Here is a 21,841-nt window from a genome sequence, read left to right as displayed (position 1 = left end):
GGAAGCCAAAAGGTTTCCGCAGTGGGGAAAGTGGAGATTGGGGGGGGGGTACATCAAGTGGAACTCACTGGGGGCACAAAGTTGGGCCAAGGAAGGGGGGGATAAGGGGTGGCAGGATGTAGCGGGACGAAAGGGTAAGGGGGTGGAAAAGCTGGAGAGGAGTTTTCGAAAAAGGAGATGAAAATATCGAAGGGAGAAGAGAAAAAAAAAGGGAAGAGGAGAACAGAGGGCAGGAAATAGAGAAAATAAGGAGTGAAAAGAGGAAAAAAAGAAAAGAAAGGGGAGGAGAAGAAAAAATAAAAGAAAAAATTAAGAAGATAAGAGGAAAACAGAAAAGAGGTGGAAAAAAAGTAAAACAGACTAGAAGAACAGTAGAATCGACGGGAAGAGATGAAAGAAGAGGGGAATAAAGAAAAAGAGGGGAGAAGAGAAAATGCGGAGAGGAGCCCTCACCTGGCGTTGGTGCAGTCGTTGTACAAAGTTTCGAAGTCTTTCCTGGTGATGAGTTTGCAGCGGTTCACCCCGGGCTGGATGGCGCCCAGCCCCCGGAGGATCCGGACCTGCTCCACGGTGCACACCACCGGGGTGATATCCAGTCTCTTCAGCTTGGTGTAGACGGTATGCAGGCCCCCCACGAGGTGCTTCAGGAACAGGTCGAAGACTTGCGGCAGGCAAATGAGCTCCTGCCCCTCCACCAGGAAAGAAGCCACCTTCACTCCGTGCAGATCGACCATCTTACACTCGTTGCCGCTGCTGCCGCTAGTGCCACTCAATATGCTCACGACGCTCAAATTCATCCCGCTGCTGCCGCCGCCGCCGCCGCCGCCCAGAGCGCTCAGGCCGCCGCCACCGCCACCGCTCATCCCGCTCAGGCCGCCGCCGCCGCTCATCCCGCTCAGGCCGCCGCCGCCGCCGCCGCCCAGAGTGCTCAGGCCGCTCATCCCGCTAGCACCGCCGCCGGTGGAGATGAAACTGTTAATCATGCTGGTGGTGAGCCGGGGGGACTCGGACGGGCTCGAAGAGTACAGGGGCTCGGCCCGGAACAAGCCCCCGGGGCCCCCGGCGCTGCTGCTGCAGCTGCTCACAGTTGCCGAGATCACCGGCGGGGCTGAAACAGCCATGCTTACCCTGGGGGGCTCCGTACCTCCGGTTTTTCTGGGCACCACTCAGTCCTCGGGGTTTAGCTCGCGCTCTCTCAGTGCGTCCGCCTCCCTCGCAACTGTTGGCCACACTACTCTAAACAGGCTCACGCTCCTCCCACGCCCCGTATACACTGTGAGCTGCAGCGCCCGCGACTACAAGACTCCACCCCCTGCCGCACCCCCTCCCGAGACTGGCAGCACGCCTCGGCCAATGGGCTCCAGCCTCACGGCTCCTGAGCCCAGAGAGTGGCTGCGGAAGCGGGGTGGGGCCTCGTGGCCCAGCCCGACTACCTGAGTACCACCAGAACGGGTCGCTTGAGCGGGGACGGAACCGAGTGGGGGGGTTGGGCTGGACTGGGGGCTTAGAGCAAGGACCGCGCACTTCCCCCCGTTTCTCTTTCTTTCTCCGCTCCTCATCTCTTCCTTGCATTTGCCCGCGCAACCTTTAGCGCCATCTCGGAGCTCCCGCTTTGCGGGGCTCTCCGGGGTCCAGGTACCCTGGGTATTGCGAGCCTTGGGCCCGGGAACGAGATTCCCGGGTGAGCCCAAGAAAGGAGCAAAGTCCTCAGAGCGCCACCTTGCCCCCCGGCCGCCCAAGGCGGCGGCCCCAGACCCCGCGAGCGGAAACCCGGACCAGCTGGGCAAAGAGTCAAGCCCCTTCCCCACGCCCAGGAGTAGGGGGGGCGGGTGAGGGGGAAGGAAACGAGCAGAGCCGAGACGGGCCTGCAGGCGAACAACCCCTAGGAAGCAATCACTAGGGCCACTGTTAGGGTCTGAAAGCTTTCGTGGTGCCCCCGCCCCTCCTGGAACGAGGCTCCCGAGCTGAGGCTAGCTGAGCGCCCCCTCATCTGCGGGCCGCCAACGAACCCCTCTTTTCCCCTCTTCCCACGGGGAAAGCAGGTGGGCAGGGTCCCCTCGTAAATTCGAACCCACGCATTGCAAAGGAACTGGCGCCTCAGAGTCGGGGAAGCTTCGATAAATCTCTGCTTCCCCTGCGAGCGTACAAAAAGCCCGGGGCCTGGAACCAAACTGAGGCTCGAGAACCCGGCGGCCGAGGGTCTCACGCCTAGAACGTGGCCCGTCGATCCTAGGTGTCCTCAAAGTCACGACCAAAGCCCAGCGGAGCTGGCGACGTTTAGGCCAGCTACCTTGGGCAGAGTACCCGTCTATACGACCCCCGGACAAATACTGTCTATATAATCGAAGATAACCCCGAGTCTGCAGCCCCGGCTGACATTCTTTCCGGGCTCCTTTCTAGGATGTTTCTAAGATTGGCCCAAATACAAGGCAGGGCAGCCTTTGTTCTGTTCTGCTTTTTGATTTTCTCCTCTCCAGTGCCAGAGTTCAAGGCCGAAGATAGCCAATCGTTCTTTACTTTTTCTTACGAAAAGTTTAAAAATTGGATGAAGAGATTTTGCTTTCACGTTGCCTTTTTTTTTTTTTTGCCCCAACAAGTTTCCAAAAAAATTTTCAGCCCTTGTCGTGCTTAGCAGTGCAAAGACAGAGCAGTGACTGTCCAGAAAAAGAAAGTCTACACATCTTTAGATTTTTCTACGTTGTATTTTCTCCCCTCTCTCCATAATACATATTTGCTTTTTTGAACACTTTTCCCTGTTAATTGAGGATCTGGTCAAAATGTTTAAACAGCTTAGGTGATGAGGGCTTCGGAAATGCAGTGATGAGGAAACTTTATCTAATTATCTGGAAAGGATATAGGCAACAGTCATTTTTCAATGGCTTTCTGGTTTGTAAATGCAAAAATTAGTAGGAGAGAAAAGGTTGGGAACAGTACTGAGCCAAGCTGGTGGGAAAAAAAAAAAAAAACTGTTTCTACAAAGAGGACAGGAAAGTGAGATTGTGTATTCTACTGAATTTTTTAAAAGACAAAGAGCAACTTTATTCAACAGGTGGCTGGATGGAAGTTAGTTTTAAATAAATAAATAAATAAATGAAAGGGGCTATTTAACCATGCTTTAAAATAACTGGCCGCTGTATTTGTAAGTACGTCTGCATCTACTCGAATTTTTGTTTTGTTTTGTTTTGAAATGTCTCCATCTGTTATCTCTGCTTTGCTTTCAGATTTCTAAAGCTCAGGCTCCCCTTGGATGTAGCTGCACCTGGGCTCGAGGCTGCATGTCAATAAACACCCTTTCAATCCCAAGGTAGTTCTTCGAGTACACCAGCAGGACAATGTCTTGCTGTTTGTGTTTTAGAAACAAAAACAACAACAAAAAACCCTCAGAAAAATATACAAAGAGAAAGGAGAAATGTTGATTTTTCCATTATTGGTAAGACTGAAAAAGAAAAATGGCTTCTAAGTCTTTGAACCAAAATTCACTTTGTCAATTCCAAAAAAGACCAGTTTGCTGTCTTATTTACACAGGCTGATAGAGCCGTTATCTACAGGAGTATTGTAAGTGATAAAGCCGATTAAATCCAAATTACAGGAAGAGTGTCAGAAACCATGACTGGTATTTCATCATGAACACCTTACATGTTCTTTATAGGTACATATTTTTATTTATATGTATATATAGCCATACATATACACACATATGTACATCTATAGAAAATTTATATATTTCAACACCCAAAAGACCTGAGGTTTCATTACTCAATTTCATGCTCATTGAACTCTTTAAGAAAATATACCTGGATATTTTTTTTTATTGGGTGCTAATTGTAACTTAAAGATTTCATCATTTAGATTTAAGAAGGCACTTGCTGTTTCTCTTTGGATTTCCCCTTTACTTGGAAAACTTTTTTTTCTTGGAGATGAATGAGACAATGAAATTCCTTACAGAGCTTCTCCTCCCCCCCCCCTTTCTGACTTTAATATCTTCCATAAGCTAAACATATTTCTAAATAAGGCTGATTTTCTCCAAGGCCAGAGGAAGCCTTGCACATCGACACCCTGCAAGTTGGAGTAGTATGAAGCAATATAAAATCATAAAGACTGCAGTAACAAAAAGGCATCCTTGGGAGGTGAATACCCATGGGGAGAGGGTCTGCACTCCCACTTCAAAAATACTCAAGGTTTGTGAATTAGTATCAGGCAGGATCCAGATTATCTCAGCATATATACATCCCAGGAAATTAATACAAAAACAGATGCGCTATCTCATTTGAACAAAAAGAGAAAAAAAAAGCCCAGCAGCCTCTCATGTAGTTTTAAGCAACAGTTTTATATTTGGGACTTAGAACAGTTCCTTACACATATAGTAGGCTTTTGATAAATTATTATTGAATTTAACCAAATCATGTGAGGGGGCCAATATAGGTATTAGATAACCTGATATGCAATGAAATAGTGCAAACTGCCCAGATGTAATGAACAATTATTTTTTTAATTCAATACTCCACAATAAAGGGGAGAAGGGTGCTCAGTCTGTGCCTAAAGGCAAAATATTCCACTTTGTTTAACATTAAGAATCTGTGAAATGCAGATTTAATTCAAATGAAAGAATTGCTTACCTGATTGAAGACTGCCAAGCAGCTGTTTTCATGATAGGCCTTCAAGCAGATCCCAAAGGGGGGAAAATGACCACTTCAATTTGTTTCCTCTACTATGGCCTCTGATCAGGTCCAGTGAGCAACATGGTAAGACTGAGGAAAACAATGAAAGGAAATTGTTGGAGAGAACAGTGGAGGGAGAGGATAATGAAAAGAGACATGAAATATTTTCAGAACCAAAGAGTAAGAAAATCTCACTTCTCTTCGTATACTTCACTTTATGGACTACACGTAGAAAGATTGCTGCCAGTTTTCATCAACTGAGTAAAAATTCTCTACTGAATTCCATTATAGAATGGGAGATGTGTTTACACACACAAAATGGCACAAGCCAGACTAAAGATCACACACATGCAGTTAACCTTTTAACCATATATGTAAAGGGAAAATGATCATTTTCTGATAAAACACATTTAATGATAATATTTAGAGTCAATGATACATCAAGAAATATGTCCTAGTAAAAATTTAAAGAGCAGGAAGTGGACCCAATTTCCATCCAGCCAATGTCTCTTTGTTCTAAAGTAAACATTCTCTTAAAGTCCTAAGCTTTTCCCTGATCACATTCATGCTATCTAAACCATGGCTGAGCCTCAGAACCAAGGTCTCTACTGCCAGGCAAATCCCTAGAGCAACTGTTTTAGACCCTTTTCCCTTTTCAAAGGTCCTGAATTCTACCCTTCCTTCATTGCCAGCATCTACCTACTTTAGTATGAAAGCCAAGTCCATTCAAAGATTAAGATCTCACTGGATCCTTCCTTTCTGCCTACAAACTTACTTTGGCCTTCCAACAAAATGACTTCTAAATCCTTGGATTTCTGTTCCATGTTGAGTAACTGCCAAATTCTTGCCTCTTCTTCCTCACCATCCTCTTACTCTGAAACCCTTTGCAATCTGCCTTCCGCCTCTATCGCTCTTCTACAACTGCCCACTCCAAAGTCACAGGTGACTTCACAGTCACCAAAGTTCATTTTCTCTTCTTCCTCCTCATTCTCCTTGACTTCTAAGCAGTATTTGCATGCTAACCATCCCCCTCCTCCTTGAAATTCTCTCCACTCTGGGCTTCTGAGACCTCATGCCAACTTGCTTCTCCCTCTCACTTGGTCCTCTATGCAGAGTCAATTCAATTCAATAACTTGAACTGAGAGAAAATCCTAAAAGAGAAGACTTCCCACTGGAGGTGACACATGAGTAAAACCTTGAAGGGAGCTAGTGATTCCAACCAGAAGAGTCAGGCCCAGGAAACAAGGGTCACGATGTCTGGAAAGGCGAGCTGAAGGGCATCAAATGCTGAACCGAAAAGTTGGTATTTTAATGACCAAAGCCACAGAAGACTCTTGAGTAAGGGGGAATGCAGCCAAAACTGAGTCTCTTGGCAGCTATGTAAGGAATTGGAGAGAGAAGAGAATGGAAACAGGGAGCCCAATTAAGAAACTACTGCATTAGTCGAGGTGAGAAGTTACAAGGCCTGCACCTGAGTAGTGGCCATATGAATGGACAGAAGATGTTGTAGAGACAGAATCTTTAAGACTTGACAAATGATTGGACCTAGGGAGGAGGGAAAAAAGAGACCAAGAGGACTCCAAAAATTTTTGTAAAGCCAGTTCACTAGAAGAATGGTGGTAGCCAGAAGAGAAATAAGGAAGTTTGGAGGGACACACATCAGGAGGAGGCAGCAAATAATGAGTTGTGTTTTGGACTTACTGGGTTTGAAAGGCCTTTAGCACCTTTGGTGAACATTTCTATCAGTAAGCCGGCAATGGAGGATTGAAACTGAAAGTTTAGGACTGGTAATAGAGATCTGCATTAACTTCATGGAAGCTGACAAGATCATCAGGAGATAGGATGGCTGTCTTTGGAGACGTGCCTCCAAATCTTCATTTCTAACCTCTGACCTCTTTTCTAAGCTCTAGTATTACATTTTCACCAATTTGCTGGACATTTCCACTTGGGACTATCTTGACATCTTCCCCACCAAATGCAGTTCTTCCTTCTCTCTTCTCTTAATGGCAGCACAATCTTCCTAATCATCCAGGCTCAAAATCTCAGAGTAATCTTTCATTCCTTTTTCTCCCTTGACCCCCACATTCAATCCAATTGTCAAAGCCTATATTGCCACTCCACTCATTTGATGCTGCCTGATATAAAACTTTCTATATAATAGGCTATTTCTTGTCATTGATTGCTGTGGCTGCCCGAACAAAGGCATACCTCCAATTCTGATATAGTACACAAGCAGTCAGGAACTGGTTTTATAATGATGTTTTAATACATGGTCTTAAGAAACTCACTCTGTTCTAAAAGAGAAGAATATCCACTCCTAGCCTATCTCATCTCTCTGTCAGTCCTTTGTCTGCTCAGTTTCAATCAAGTTTATAGCACTTTAGCTGAGACTTCTCCCCTGTTTTGTCACTCTCTGCTGTTCTAAGAGCAAAGAGCCCATCAATGAGATCTGCCTGTTCTGTGATCAATCTCTACTTCTAGATTAATTCCTCCCATGGATATACTTAGTCTCGAGGGTGCCTCCCTACTCAAATTCCTGATTATCCACATGACCCTGGGAGAGTCAGTGCTTCTTTTTTGGCTTCATTTTCTTTAATCTGTAAAATGAGGGGTTGGACTAAATGAGAGCATCCCCTTCCCACTCTAAATGCCAAGATCCTATAGGGGAAAGGAGTATAGACAGAGGAAGAACAAAGCTCTGGAGTAAGTACTAAACTACCTATTTCCTGCCATATCATAGGCAGCCCCAGTTGCCCATTATGCCCGTAACAGACATCGTTTCATTTGTAGAAACAGAAAGGTCATACACATGCCAAGTCTGTAAAAATAGCCCAAATTTTAGTTAATTTCAAACTTCTAAATATTATTCAATATATTTTTACTTGCCAGTACCTTGAAGGAAAATTGTATTATATGGACTAAAGCATAGTCTGAGGGATGTGAATTATGTTTCCTTTTGCTTTATTAGAATTTTCTATGAATGCATACATATTCAATGTTTCTGTGGTCTGTAATTTACAATAGGTCATAAGGAATATGAGAAAACTATCAGAAAGGAGAGCTCCAAATGGAAGGCTATTTGAATAATGGATCACTCAATAGTCATACCTTTAGAACTGGGCAAGAATTATATTACCCAAAAGAAGTGGGGGTAAAAGATGAGAATTAATATCATTTTGCTAGCTGCCTACTTTTCTGAGATTTAGACCCCTTCCTCTCAACATTTTCCAAGTGATTTGGAAGAAAGTCTTTTTTAAATCTGAAAGCTAAAAATAGGATCCCTGTTATGATTCAGCCTATGACTTGGACTGAAGGTTAAGGATAATGGTTTGCTAGTAGCTTGACTGTAACTGTGGCTGTCCCTACATCAATGAAACCAAGCTGGGTGTAATGGAAAGCTTATCAGAACAGGGCTGAAGAGGAAACAAAAACAATCACTTTGCTTTGGAAGAGGGAAATTATTTAAGATTCTCCTCCACCATGCTCCAGAAAGGGATATGGCAACATTTGGTTTTAAATAACTATCTAGTATAAGGCAGACTAGATGGATTCAGAGGCCCAGCCAGGTATTTGAAATATTTGGTTTGGGGGAACTCTTGTTCAATTATGAGGAAGCAGCACCGAGAAGAAGTGAAACCGCTTTCCTCTGTAAACTGTTCTCTATTAGCCAGCTCCATATGTCACTCCAGGTTCTTTCCTCCCTGGCCCAAATGTTGTTTTCTAGTTTCTCCCACCATCCCCACAAAGCAGCCCCTACTTCAGCCAAGCTAATTTAGGTATCGTTCCCCAGGGTACCACTTGTGCCTTCCTATCTCCATGTCACTTGCTTATAATAAGTGATTTCTGTGTAATACAATCCTTACCAGATCTACTTCAAATCTGCCCCTATAGACAGTCTTCCCCCACTTTTACCCTTATATCTCTCAGCATTTCAGAAGAAGAGGACATCCTTAAATTTCCTAAGCTTCTATGATAGTAATGTTTGTTGACCCACCCTAAACTACTCAAAATTCAATAATGCTTTTATTTGAAGTTGTTTTTATTCATCATAGCAGTATAACTGTGCATTTCAAAAAAGGTTAATGCACACATTCAATTTTGCAAACAATTATTACTGTGTGTTACATGGTAGAGATACAAGGGCATAAGTAAAACACGATGTGTTTGGCCAGAGCTTACTAATGGAAAGGGGTGGTTTACAATATGTACTTAAGTGAGTAAATACTGTGTAACGCAAGTCATTTTAAGGAGAAGAGTGCCAAAAACTGGAAGAAGCAGTAAAGGCCCAATGGAGAAAGTGGCACTTGAGCTCTGCTCTGAGAAAAATAAGAATTCTCTAACCAAGAGGTAAAGAGTGAGAGCATTCCAGGCACAGAGAACAATCTGTATAAAGACAAATACGGGAAGAGGGGACAACTATAATATTAGCCTGTCCTTTATATCATATGTCTATAATGTATAATATAGGGTATACTATAACTATATATAATAATAAATAAATCTAATAATAATAAACACATCTTATTTTCTCATTCTATTATCCTGTATCATATTGCATCTTTAGCTGGAGCTAATGATCCAAAAATACTATATGATGTGCAAATAGATTTGGAGATGCCAGCAGTAAATCTGAAGCCTCCAGAAGGGAACCAGCCCGTAGGCTAGGAACTAGTGGCCTATACCACTTCTTTAGCTTTCAGCGTGATCTCAAAATCTGATCATCTTTCCATAAGTACATGGTATATCTCCCCAATTTTAACTATAAGCTCTTTGAGGTCAGGCACCATTTCTTTTCCTCTTTGTTGCTCCAGTTCTCTGACTGACTAGATATTCAATAGATATCTGATAAAAAGACAGTGATATCAGAGAAAGTACAAGGTCAAGAGACTTTCGTTGCAGCCTTGCCTCTGCTTCAAATTCTCTGTGGGACCTCAGAGGGAATCCCATCACTTTTCTGGGCTTCAGTTTTCTCATTTAGAAAATGAAGAGTAGGAACTAGATGGTTTCCAAAGTTATTTCCCACTCTTACAGTTTGTCATGTTGAGTCTGTTGCCAATATGAACAACATTATTATATACAAATATATATTTAAATAACAATAAATTTTGACAAGTGCATATATGAAAAAGAGATCAGAAAGAGATACGGAGAAACAAGATCTTATGTTAAAGTGTATATGTATTATAATATATAATAATAATGTAATATCATGAATATGTAATGAAATAATATTTAAATAATATATTTATTATAATTCTATATTATAATAGATCATAATATAATTAATAATATGTTCATATAATATAGATTATATATATTTTCTTTTAGCATTCTATAAGAAATTTAGAGTTTATGTTCATATGTTTGATTTAGTCCATATTTTGTTTTCAATAAGAAATTATTTCCATTTTGACCTGGATCTGTGATCTCCACAGAGTGGCAGGTACTTGCACTACAGTACAGATCACTGTCAGTCTATCTATGGTCTTCTCATGCTAAGTGATTGTCATTTTTTCTGGAAATTCTCCTTAGAGATCTACACAGGGTGCTATAGTCCCTCCTTTGTTGTTTTTTTTTTTCATACAAAAAAGATGCCAATGTTTCAGTTATGTGATCTGTTCTCTCTCATTCCCGATGTATAACTATCCACCTCCTTTTTTGAGTCATCTGTGTGTGTGATGGCTTTACACACGCACACACACACACACACACACACACACACACTTCTTTGCAGTGCAGCAGTCATCATAGGTTACAGGCTTCAGACTGCTCCTTTCTACCCTATTCTGAAAATCTGGAAACAGGTGCATGTGAAAGAAGTGGAAATTCAATCAGACTGAGAACAGATGAGAATTCCACATAACCAGGTGTTATGGAGTCTTGTGCCATCCCCAGTGTATGACCAAGTGAGAAGTATCTCACTTACTCATATTTCCTTAGGTCATCAAGAAATCATGGCCAGAAAGTTAGACAACATCGACACTTCTTATTCAAACATCAAATATTTTCCTTTTAAATAAAACTGATGAATTCAAATGCATATTAACAGAAAAAATGATCTCTCTTGTGTAATTAAATGCATTGTATTAATGCGTGCATAATGCAAAATCAATAAATAATGAATTACCACTGATTGTAATTGAATGTTTTCATAATTTTATTGTCAGCCATGATAAATAATCAGTACATTTATACTGCATTAAATTAATTAGTGTGTCATTTCTATTATATACATCAGCAGTGAAGGAGTGCAGTGACATCTGTTTCTAATGTTTTAAAGATGCAGTATCCCTTATTAAGTAAAAGGAGGAGTTATTAGGGATGCCTCCTTGATTGGCAGCTACAGTATTGTCTTCTAGGAGATCTAATAAGGGTACACTTGTAGTTCTTGCAAGAACTATGCTTTAATACACTGTCAACTCAATGTCCAGACATGGGCTTTTTCTTTCTGGGAAATGAAACTGAGGAAAAACAATGTCAGAGGGATTGAAGGAAGACAGGTTTACTAATACATTGTTGGTGGAGCTGTCCCAGTGTTGTAGAAAACAACTCATATCCTACAACCCAGTGATACCACTAATGGACATTTACCCCTAATAAAGACAAAATGGAAGGAAAGGCTTCACCTGAGACACAATATTCATAACAGCATATTTTGTGACAGCAAGAAAATGGAAATTAGGTGAGGACCCATTGGAGAATGGCTGAGCAAATTGTGGTATAGGAATGTAACGGAAGTTCATTGTTCTCTAAATTATAAATAAGGGGCAGCTAGATGGCACAGTGGATAGAGCAAGGGCCTGAAATCAGGACCTCGGACACTTAACACTTCCTGGCTGTGTGACTCTGGGCTAGTCACTTAACCCTAATTGCCTCGAAAAATAAAAAAAAGAAAGAAAAAATTATAAATATGAGAAAATCTGAGAGGAGAACTTATATGAACATAAGCCAGGAGAAGTAAGGGGAGGGGGAAGAATACACCCAATGACCATAATAATGTCAAAGAAAACAATATTAAAAGACATCAAAACTCTAATATATTGATTGGCCAGTCTTGACTCTGGAATATTACAGATGGGACATCAACATAATTGGAGGCGGCTCACCTCTAATTAGAGAAGTAGTAGACTACAGGTGTGGAACGCAGCATACACCATCAGACACAATCAATGTGTCAGTGTGTTTTGATTAACTGTATTTCTTTATTATCAGTGAAGATTTGGGGGAGGGGGGTTACTTGGGAAATGACAGCAATTTTTAAAAAACTGTTAAAATAAAAAGAATTTGGGGAAGCTTCCCTTTGTACAGCTGTTGTATCACATTGAGGGCTTAATAATTACTACCAATTAGCAATCATGAGGTGCTTTTGTTCCCTTCCTTTACCATCCTTGGAAGTGATAGGCAGTAAAACTATAAACATGGTATAACTGGGATTTTAATACTAACAATGGAGAAATTTAGGTGGAAAGTGATTTCCCATTAATCTAATTGTATTCTGTACTAAATCCTTTAATGAAAGCCATATTCATTTGGCCCAACGAAATATCCTGTAGGCTCAGAAGGCAAAATGTAAACGAAAGCCCATGAGGAATTAGGAAAATGACAAATGGAGGAATTGCTGATTTTGAAGTCACCCAGGCTCTCCCCTTTGCCTGCATATCTACACAAGTGCTCCCAACCAAGGCAAAATGTGCGCAATTTGGGAAATGTTTTCTTTTTTCTGGCAGCAAAATCATTATCAACATCAATTCACTGGATTCTAATAGATTCAAAAGGGAAGCCAAGTGCTCAAATATTAAATACGCTCGAAACAATCATTTGTACACTGTGTACCCATTTTCCACAGTCCACTAGGAATTAAAGTTGCAGATAACCCAAAGGGCAAAGCACAGGTACAGGTGAGACTGAGTGTGTTGCAGTGCTATGTTGCATAATGCCTGGCACACAGTAGGTTTTTATTGAATTTTACTGAATGATCAAAGGAAGAACTATATAGGAGAAACAGGGCGAAGGATATCATCAGACAGATGCTGAACTGGAAAAGGAGGTGAGGTGGGTCAGTCATCAAGCAAGAGCTAGGTAAGATCAACGGATACCTTAGACTAAGAAATGCTGAGCTTTCACAGGTTACCAAAAGACCTGGAAGGTGGCCCTGGGAATGGAAAGTGATCATGGTCAAGAGTCGCAGAAAATGGACAGGCATTATGATTATGCTTAGTAAGATGGAGGGAGTACTCATATTAAGGAAATCAGAAATGTATCGAGGTGTCTGAAGAGTAGTTTGGTTGGAATAATGGAGAGATAGTGTATTGGATTCAGAATCAGGGGTCGTCACTTTGTCTCTTTAGGAGTCTGTTTCCTCCACTGTAAAAACAAGAGGGTTGGACTCCCAGGCCTCTTAAGGTCCCTTTCATCTTTGGACACCAAGTAAAAGCTTTGTTATCCAGAATGTAGATCTAGAGGTATTTGTCAGAGAGCCAAACAGTTCAACTAATTTAAGAGTAAATTTATTTTGCCCCAGGTAGTCTCCCCTTTCTTTTCTTCTTCCTTCCCCGAGGCCTAGAAGTGACTAAAGGGCATTTCTTTCTATAGTAAATCACCATTGTTTGTGAAATCTTCACTGAGGCAGAAAACTTACTCCCCCCCTTCCCCATCAAAAAAAAAAAAAAAAAAAGGACCCAGTAGGAACAATAAAATAGAACCCTAATTCAACTTCAGCTTAGTCTCTACTCTGTTGGGGGTTAGCTTCTACTGCCCATTAGAGTTAAAGTTGTATTGGGATCTCCATGAAAAAGCAGTTTCTTGAGCTCTCTCCTTGATACAGTGCTGTAGAAAATAGTATTTAATGAACTCGTCATTCTGGAGCAATTAACTATATAAAACAATCAGGGCCTATCAGAAAGCAATGTCTCTGCTTTTAGGTCCCCTTTATGTGATGCTACTGCACTGCACACAATATAATCAATAGAGGCTCTTTGACCTTCACAATATATTGTACAGCAATTGACGGGGTGATCTGATTCAATGAATATGGCCATTATAGGTTGATGATTCTAAATAACTTGATAATGGTCCAGTTATTTCCATTATATAAATGCAGCCTAAATCTCCCTCAAGAAATTACTGTTGAAATACAAAAACACCTCACTTATCCACAAGCAGACTTGGGGGAACTCAACTATCAAGAACACTGGGCCAGATTTAGGAGTAAGCAAGAAAGTCTCTCAGCAGCAAAGGCTGTCACATTGCCCGTGCATTTTATTCCCAAGTCGGGGTGCACAGAACCCTTTGGGCCCTCAACCAGACAACTCGATTTAAAATAACATCAAAGACTGGTTGTAGCAGGACAGTATGCCTGCTGATGTCAAGGAAAAATGAAGAGCTGGCGCTGGGAAAAGAGAGGAAAATTACAAAAAAGAAACAGAAGATTCAGTAAAACACAGAAATCCAGAGAAGGCCTTTTTATAGCCCTTGAAGGGAACTCTGCCCTTCTGCAGATGCAGATGCTGCATCCTACTCACCCACTCAGGTTCCAGTTTCTGGCCACTACACAAAGGGCTGCCACAAACATTGTTGCACATGTGGGGCCCTTTTCCTTCTTTAGTATCTCTTTGGGATATAAGCTCAATAGAAACTCTGCTGGGTCAAAGAGTATGCACAGCTTGATAACTTTTTGAGCATAGTTCCAAATGCTGCAAATGACCCAAAGTCATAAAGAAAAGTTGAATATTCTATTTAAGACAGTGAAGCATTGTACAATCCAGTTAGGAAAGATTTCTACCACAAGTGGTTAAAGTTCACTAAGTGTACTTTCTATAAGTTTCAGGTGTCTAGAACATTCTTTTATGCAAATACTCCACCCTCCCCAATGACGGGGGGGGGCGGTGGAGGGAAAGGGGGGAGGGGAGAGGAGTGAGAGAGAGTGAGAGACAGAAACAGAGAGAGAGACAGACAGAGACAGAGAGAGACACACACACACAGAGACAGAGACAGAGAGAGACAGAGAGACAAAGAGAGAGAGAGAGCATGAGAGCGCCAGAGGAGGCTGTCATTTTACTGGAACCTTTGCCCCCTCTCCCTGGGGTCATAATGAGATCTGGCAGACAGGGGCAAATTGCAGTCATGCAGAAGGGCTGCTACTAGCCAGGCCTCAAAGACAGAGCCCCTGTTTGCCTTGTCCCCAATTCTTTCTCCCATCTCAGAACCTTCATTAGGGGTCCTCCAACCAGTCCCTTGCTGCCTGTGAGAGGCCAGATGGTCCTGGTCTCACCCATCAATGCAACTGCTCCTGTCTGTTAGTTCCCAAAGTAATTCATGGCTGGGGTTGAAATGTTGAGTGCTTCCCAAGAAGCATTCTTTCCCTGGATGCTAACAGTTGGTGAGGGAGTCAAATATCCTTTAATAAAAGAATTGATGTCAAAAGCCTACTTAGGTACTGGTTTTCAAGAAGACTGCTTCTAAAAATGTATTTTTGTGGTGGTGTCTATTAAAAATCCTTCAATGAAATTAAAGCTATTTCTAGTCATGTAAAAAGAAAATGTTCTAAAAATCACTATTGATTAGAGAAATGCAAATTAAGACAACTCTGAGATACCACAACATATCTCTCAGATTGGCTAAGATGACAGGAAAAGATAATGTTAAGTCTTAGAGGATTTGTAGGAAAACTGGGACACTGATACATTGTTGCTGGAGTTGTGAACTGAGCCAATCATTCTGGAGAGCGATTTGGAACTATGCTCAAAAAGTTATCAAGCTGTGCATACTCTTTGACCCAGCAGAGTTTCTATTGAGCTTATATCCCAAAGAGATACTAAAGAAGGAAAAGGGCCCCACATGTGCAACAATGTTTGTGGCAGCCCTTTGTGTAGTGGCCAGAAACTGGAACCTGAGTGGGTGAGTCAGAGAATAGTTGAATAAGTAGTGGTTTATGAATGTTATGGAATATTATTGTTCAGTAACAAACAATCAGCAGGCTAATTTCAGAGAGACCTGGAGAGACTTACATGAACTGATGCTGAATAAAGTGAGTTAGAACCAAGAGAACGTTGTACATGGCAACAGCAAGATTATGCGATGGAACTGGCTCTTTTCAACAATGAGGGGACTCAGGCCAGTTCTAATGGTCTTGTGATGGAAAGAGCCATCTGCATCGAGAGAGAGGACTATAGGGATTGAATGTGAACCACAATATAGCATTTTCATCTTTTTTGGTGTTGTTGTTTGCTTGTCTGTTTTTTTTTTCTTTTTCATTTGTTTTCTTTTTTGATCTGAATTTTCTTGTACAGCATGATAAACATGGAAGTATCTTTAGAAGAACTGCACAGTTTAACCTATATTGGATTGCCTGCTGTCTAGGGGAGGAGGGAGATGGGGAGGGATTTGGAACACAAGGTTTTGCAAGGGTGAATGTCAAAAATTATCTTCGCACCTAGTTTGAAAAATAAAAGCTATTATTATAAAAAAAATAAAACTCTTCAATGTAAAACCCATATTAAATGTAAGTTATATTCTCTTTCGGGGCTTCCTCCTATACATCTTGAGCTTCCATTGATTTCACTTTATCATTAAGAGTACTTTGAAATCCACCCTTTTCCTGCACAAAAACATGAAGATCAATGTCCATTTATTGAGTCCAAATTGTCAGAAAAGGGTAGGTGACGGTACTGCAGCTACATGCTAAACCTTATAATCCAACGCTTAATCTTTCTTAAATCTTTCCATCTTACCAGAGAATTACTCAATACTTTTCCTTCATGGCAATGTGTGAGTACCAAAAACCTCAATGGCAGTAAATGGGAAGCCGAATCTACTTGCCACTTATCAGTCTAGCTCTAATGGAGTTGTTGGTTTCATTTAAAGAATTTCACCCAGAAGCAAGCAGCTCTCTCTCTTTTTCTCTTTTTCCCATCTCTCTCTTCCCCTCTTTCTTCTATCTCCTACTCCTCCCTTTCACTCCCCCTCTATCTTCTTCCTTCCCCTCTTCTCTCCTCCTCCCTTTCCCTCTCTTTCTCCTCTCTCTCTCTCTTACACGCGCGCGCGGGCACACACACACACACACACACACACACACACACACCATAGCTCCGACACCCCCACCCTAAAAACCTATCTGGGAAACAATCAAATAAAAATATTTTCACTATCTCCCAGCTGGCAAGCCCTGACCTGAAAGCAGCGCCACCTGGTGTTGAGTGGAGGCATTCTCGCTTTTTGCTTCCTTTGAGGGTATTTCAGCAAGCATTTCTGGAAGGAAATTGGGGGAGTGTGGGGTTTTTCCCCCCTAAAACGAAATTAATTACATGAAACAAAAACAAATAGCAAGGGGACACAAGGCTTGAGCAATCTACAATATATCTGAGATGAAGTTCAACACTATGAATTAAAGAAAAGCAACAATATGAAGCTTGTTTTCAAATAATATAGAAAACCATTTCGGCAATGAAATGAAAAGGGGTGTGGGGAGGCAGAGTGGAAAACACCAAGCTCGCCAATCCCTTCTTTCAATTCCATTCCATTCCATTCAACATTTCCTCTCTGTGTAAGTACTAGGGATAAAAAAAAAAAAAATTAAAAACCCACAGTCCCTGCCCTTGGGGAGTTTACATTCTACTGGAGGGAAACTCTGGGTAGGGAAACGAGTGAGGAAATTAAACAAATATAGGTAAGACAAAGTGATTTCCCCAGGGAGACATTGCTAAGAAATATGGGTGGGGGTGAGGTGGGGGAAGTAGAATCCATGGAAACCTATTTTAGGAGGTGGCTGGGAAGTTGTTCCTAGCGGTTAGAAAAGGCTTCAGTGAGGCAGATGTGATGAGGGAGTGCATTCTAGGCTCGGGACTCCCCAGCAGAAGCTGTAAGGTCCTAAGCAGATCAGCTAGCGGTCCATTTGAATGGAACAAAGAGTGCCTGTCGGCGAGGAGGAGGGTTTTAAAAGGCCAGGGAAAGAGCTTGTAGTTCATGCTAAAGGCAAGAGGGAGTCGTGGTGGATTTTTGAGTAAAGGGGAACCGTGTAGTTACTAATTTTTTTTTTTAATCTATTCGACAGATGTGCAGAGTAGAGATTGGAGAGGGGAAAGGCTGAAAACAGATCAACCAATTAAGAGGCTGTTGGGACATTCTGAGCACAATGTGACGAGCGATTGAATTAGGGGAGAGCTTGTAGGGAGAAACGGAAAGAAGGATATGAGACGTTGTGGAGCTATGGTCACCAATACTTGAGAAGTAACTGGGTGTGGAGGTTCAAGTAGAGGGGGCAAATCAAGGATGTGAACTTGAGTGTCTAGAAAGATGGTGGGTATCATCAACCAAAACAGGGACGTTTGAAGAAAGGGTAGATTTGGGAAAAAATAGAATGAGTTCTATTCTGGACATGACGAATCTGAGATGCCTACTGAACATCCGGGTGGAGACGTGCAGTTGTGTTTCTGGGACACGCAGGGAGATTAGGACTGGCTATATCCATTCGGAAGTCAAAAACACACACCTTGTTCCCTCATTGACAAAAACATTCATCATATCCCCTCACTCACAGGATCAATCACACACTCACTAAATGAAGCCTCAAGGGAGATTGAAGAGAGGGAAAAGGAAAGGAGACAGGTTAGAGTTTTGGGGTGTACCTTCCCCGAATGAGTAGGAGTAGTATAATAATAGCAAAGAAGATAGAAAAGGAGTATTCAGAAAGGAGGGGAACCTGTAGAGAGCAGTACTCTTCAAAAACCTAGATAAGAGAGATTCTGGGAAGAGGAAATGGTAAACTATGGTAATTACGGGAGAGATTAGGGGTAAGGAAGAAAACTGAAAGTGTTGATTTAGCATTTAGGAAATCACTGATAATCTTGGAAGGAGACTAGAAACCTGGTTACAAGGGGTTGAAAAGTGAAAATGAGAGAAGAAATGGAAACAGGTGTGGATAGATCCTTTCTAGAAGTTGCATATCAAAGAGAAAAGTTATCTGACAATAGCCTGAAGGAATGGCAGGGTTAAATGCAAATTGCTGCTTTTCTCCTTGAAGTTTATAGACCAGCATTTCTTTTTCTTAACTCAAAATCGTTTAAGGATAACTTCAGTGACTTTGGGGTTTTGTTTTTAACAGAATGTACCTAACTCTGTAGTTCTTATCTTTAGATGTCTGTCTTAGTGTGTACTGGTCCCTGGGATGTTGTCATAATATGATCACAGAACTGTGACAAATGAGTTCTTTCATTTACTGCCACATAAATATTGCCTTGAAGGAAAAACTGTTAACATTTGGTCAAAATATTTTCAAATTCCTTCAGAAATATTATATTAAATAGGCAGTGCTAAATATGTTTGGGAAAAGACTAGCTATTTAGTCGTTAGAAATTTATTCCAAAACAATGTCCTACTTTCATGTTTCAGGATCACCAAGTGCAGTCCAGACAGATAATAATAATAATAATAATAGTTCTCATTTCTGTTTCATTCTGATGAATATCAACAAAATCTCATTCCTTGTTACTCTGTAAGAGAGCATTACTATACTCATTTTACAGATGAGGAAAGTGAGGCTCAAAGAGATAAAGTGGTCACACTTCAGTGGCAGAGGCAAAGCTTCAATGTAAATCTTCTCATGGGTTGGCTTTGTTCACCATTCCAATGGGTTAGGCAAGATACACATCCAGAAGGGTCCTGACTACCTGGTAGAGAATCTTTCCCACAAATCTCTTCTAGAAACATTTTCATTTACATTCCCAAGCTGATATGAAAACAGGATTTGGTCAATTGGTGATTATTCCCCTCCAGTATTTAGCCATTCCAGCTTAACATGTATGTAACAGGAAGAATGGAGCTCTTTTTTTGGAGTTCTTTCACAGTTCCCTAAGGAGTGAGGTAAAAATACCTACCGCCCGCGTGAATGCTCTAAATGTGCAATTCAGCCCCTTCATCCCGTTGAAGAACTGCCCTTGTGCTTATGCCAGTGGAGTCATGAATGGCTAGGTGCTGTGTCCATAAGTAAGAAGTGACTTGTTCATTTCCCCGAGTTACTAGGATCGAGTCTCATTAATCTATGTCTGGTAAACAGGAATGGAAGTCCCACTACAGAGCGTGTGGTCTCACAGTTTTTCTATCTGGGTCACAGAGGGAAACAAAGACCCATCAGTAGACTTTGTAGGCAGAAACCTTTTGTGGTGTGATGTCAGGACTTGTGTGTGTAAGACCCATGTTACGAAGTCGCAATGTTAGAAAGCTCCAATGCCTTCGAAATCTGCAGTGAATGATTACACTGAACAGCCTCTGGTTGTGATGTAGTCAAGAAAATATTGTGAATAGAGAGCTGATTCAATTGTGCCGGTATTTGAGAAATGGGAAATATTGCTTTCTTTATGAAAAAGGCCATCTCCTTGCATCATAAAACACAGAGGGTAATGTAAAATATTCTTCAACCAGATCTAGCGATGTTTTTGCTCCTTGCAGCTGTTCCCTGTTCTATTCATGATTTTAATCCAGAAATGAAATTGAAGAAAATATTCACTGAGTTTCCACAGTGTGCACAGCCCTACACTGAGGATTACAAGACCCTATTTTAATGTATGCAAATCAAGAATGTAATAGACATTAGAGGGTGGTCCTGAGATTAGAAAGGTTCAGATCCACCCTGTCCTCAATATGAAAGTGGGCTATTTCAGTCAATCAAAGAGAGTGAGCACAGATGCCTTGAACCGTGGTTATTAAAAAGAACCCTGGATTTGAATTCAGAAATTACAAGATTTTGGTTCAAATTCAGACTAGCCATCTAGGTCAGGGCCAAATCTGAGTCTGGACCTCTCTGAGTCTGGCCTTCCTCTATATTAACAAGAGGGTTTGAGACTAGAGTCACTAAGGTCCCTTTAATTCTTAATGAGACTCTCACACATGACAATCCTGGGTATTGTTTCAGTTTCAATTTTCATTTCTTTTTAAAAATTCTTTATTGTCTTATTTTTTCTGGTTATACATGTATATTAATTTTCAATACACATTTCTTTATGAATCTTCTTGGGAGAGAAAACTTAGAACAAAAGAGAAAGACCACTAGAGAAAAAAAAAAACAGAAAAAAGAAGTCAACATAGCATGGGTTCAATTTTCATTTCTAACACAGAGCAATGTTGCCACTTGGTGTGACTGATGACACTTTCAACTTGGAATCCAGGGGACCTGGGTTCAAATCCCACTCTGACATTTATTCTATGACCTTAGGATAATCACTGCATTTCACAGAGATCTGGTTTCCCCAATCTAGAAAAAAGGGGACCAGAATGCCTATAGTAGTATCTACTTCACAGGGCTGTTGTGAGGTTTAAATGAAATAGTATATGTTATGCACTTTGCAAAACTTTAAATCACTATGAAATTATTGTTGTTGTTATTGTTGTTGTGGTGGTGGTGGTGGTAGTGGTTATGATGATGATTTAAACCAGACCTTGTTCAGAAGCTATTGTGGAGAACAATAAATCAAACACGCAAAAGAATTCTGAAATCACTCACATCCAGATAACATTTTCAGTGGACAAAACATCACACTCAAAATAACTCAGTGAGTTGAAAAGCACTTAAAATTATTTTCCTCATTTTACAAACAAGGAAACCAAGGTTCACGGAGGTGAAGTTATTTGTCCATGACTCCACTAGTCCAAAAGTGAAAAAGGGAACTAAAATTGAAACTCGGATCATTTGAAGCCAAGGTCCAGGCTATCACCATTGACATCAAAACAAAAGCCAATTAGAAAAGGAGTCCAAAAGATGCGCGATCTCCGAATAGCACTCATCATTTTTACTTAGATTGATTGGAAAAGTAAGAGCCCAATCAGCATCTATTGGACTGACAGCTTGACTTGTAGCAAACACCAAAGGTAGCATTGTTCTAATTAGATATGGACAAACCTGTTGGTTTCTAGGGTCCCAGAGCATTATCAGGACAGGACACACAGAATCCTTGTTGATTAAAGAAAGGTCTTTCTCCACATGTTTGGCAGTTGGCTGTCTTCAACTTCAGTTAGCTTGGAGTTTCTGCCTTCAATTTGAAAACCATGTTTTTATTGAGAGGGCCACTGAAACCATGTGATTTTGATTTGTTTCACATTTGTTTTTCTGAGTCAGCTCAGTTCCCACAGGTCAGAGTAGGAGCGCCAGCAATCCTTTCAGGCCAGGCTTTGCTAGAGGTGGAAGAAATCAGTCA

At 41.3% G+C, this 21,841-nt stretch overlaps 1 protein-coding gene across 3 annotated transcripts in view; it reads right to left on the bottom strand.

Moving 5' to 3' along the window:
- DACH2 (dachshund family transcription factor 2) overlaps positions 1-1,290 on the bottom strand; it is a 426,169-nt gene extending 424,879 nt beyond the window's left edge. The window contains exon 1 of one of the 3 annotated variants that reach the window (XM_031944518.1): positions 454-1,290. In XM_031944518.1, coding sequence (XP_031800378.1) covers positions 454-1,121 — 668 coding nt within the window. In that variant the 5' untranslated portion in view covers positions 1,122-1,290. The remainder of the gene's footprint in view (positions 1-453) is intronic. The other 2 variants (XM_031944515.1, XM_031944516.1) reach the window with 2 other exon arrangements.
- Between the last annotated feature and the right edge of the window lie 20,551 nt (positions 1,291-21,841).

This window comes from Sarcophilus harrisii, chromosome X (genome assembly GCF_902635505.1).
Source record: "Sarcophilus harrisii chromosome X, mSarHar1.11, whole genome shotgun sequence".
Classification (NCBI taxonomy): domain Eukaryota; kingdom Metazoa; phylum Chordata; class Mammalia; order Dasyuromorphia; family Dasyuridae; genus Sarcophilus; species Sarcophilus harrisii.
The sequence above is the reverse complement of the archived record's forward strand: the minus strand, read 5'-3'. Positions and strand labels throughout refer to the sequence as shown.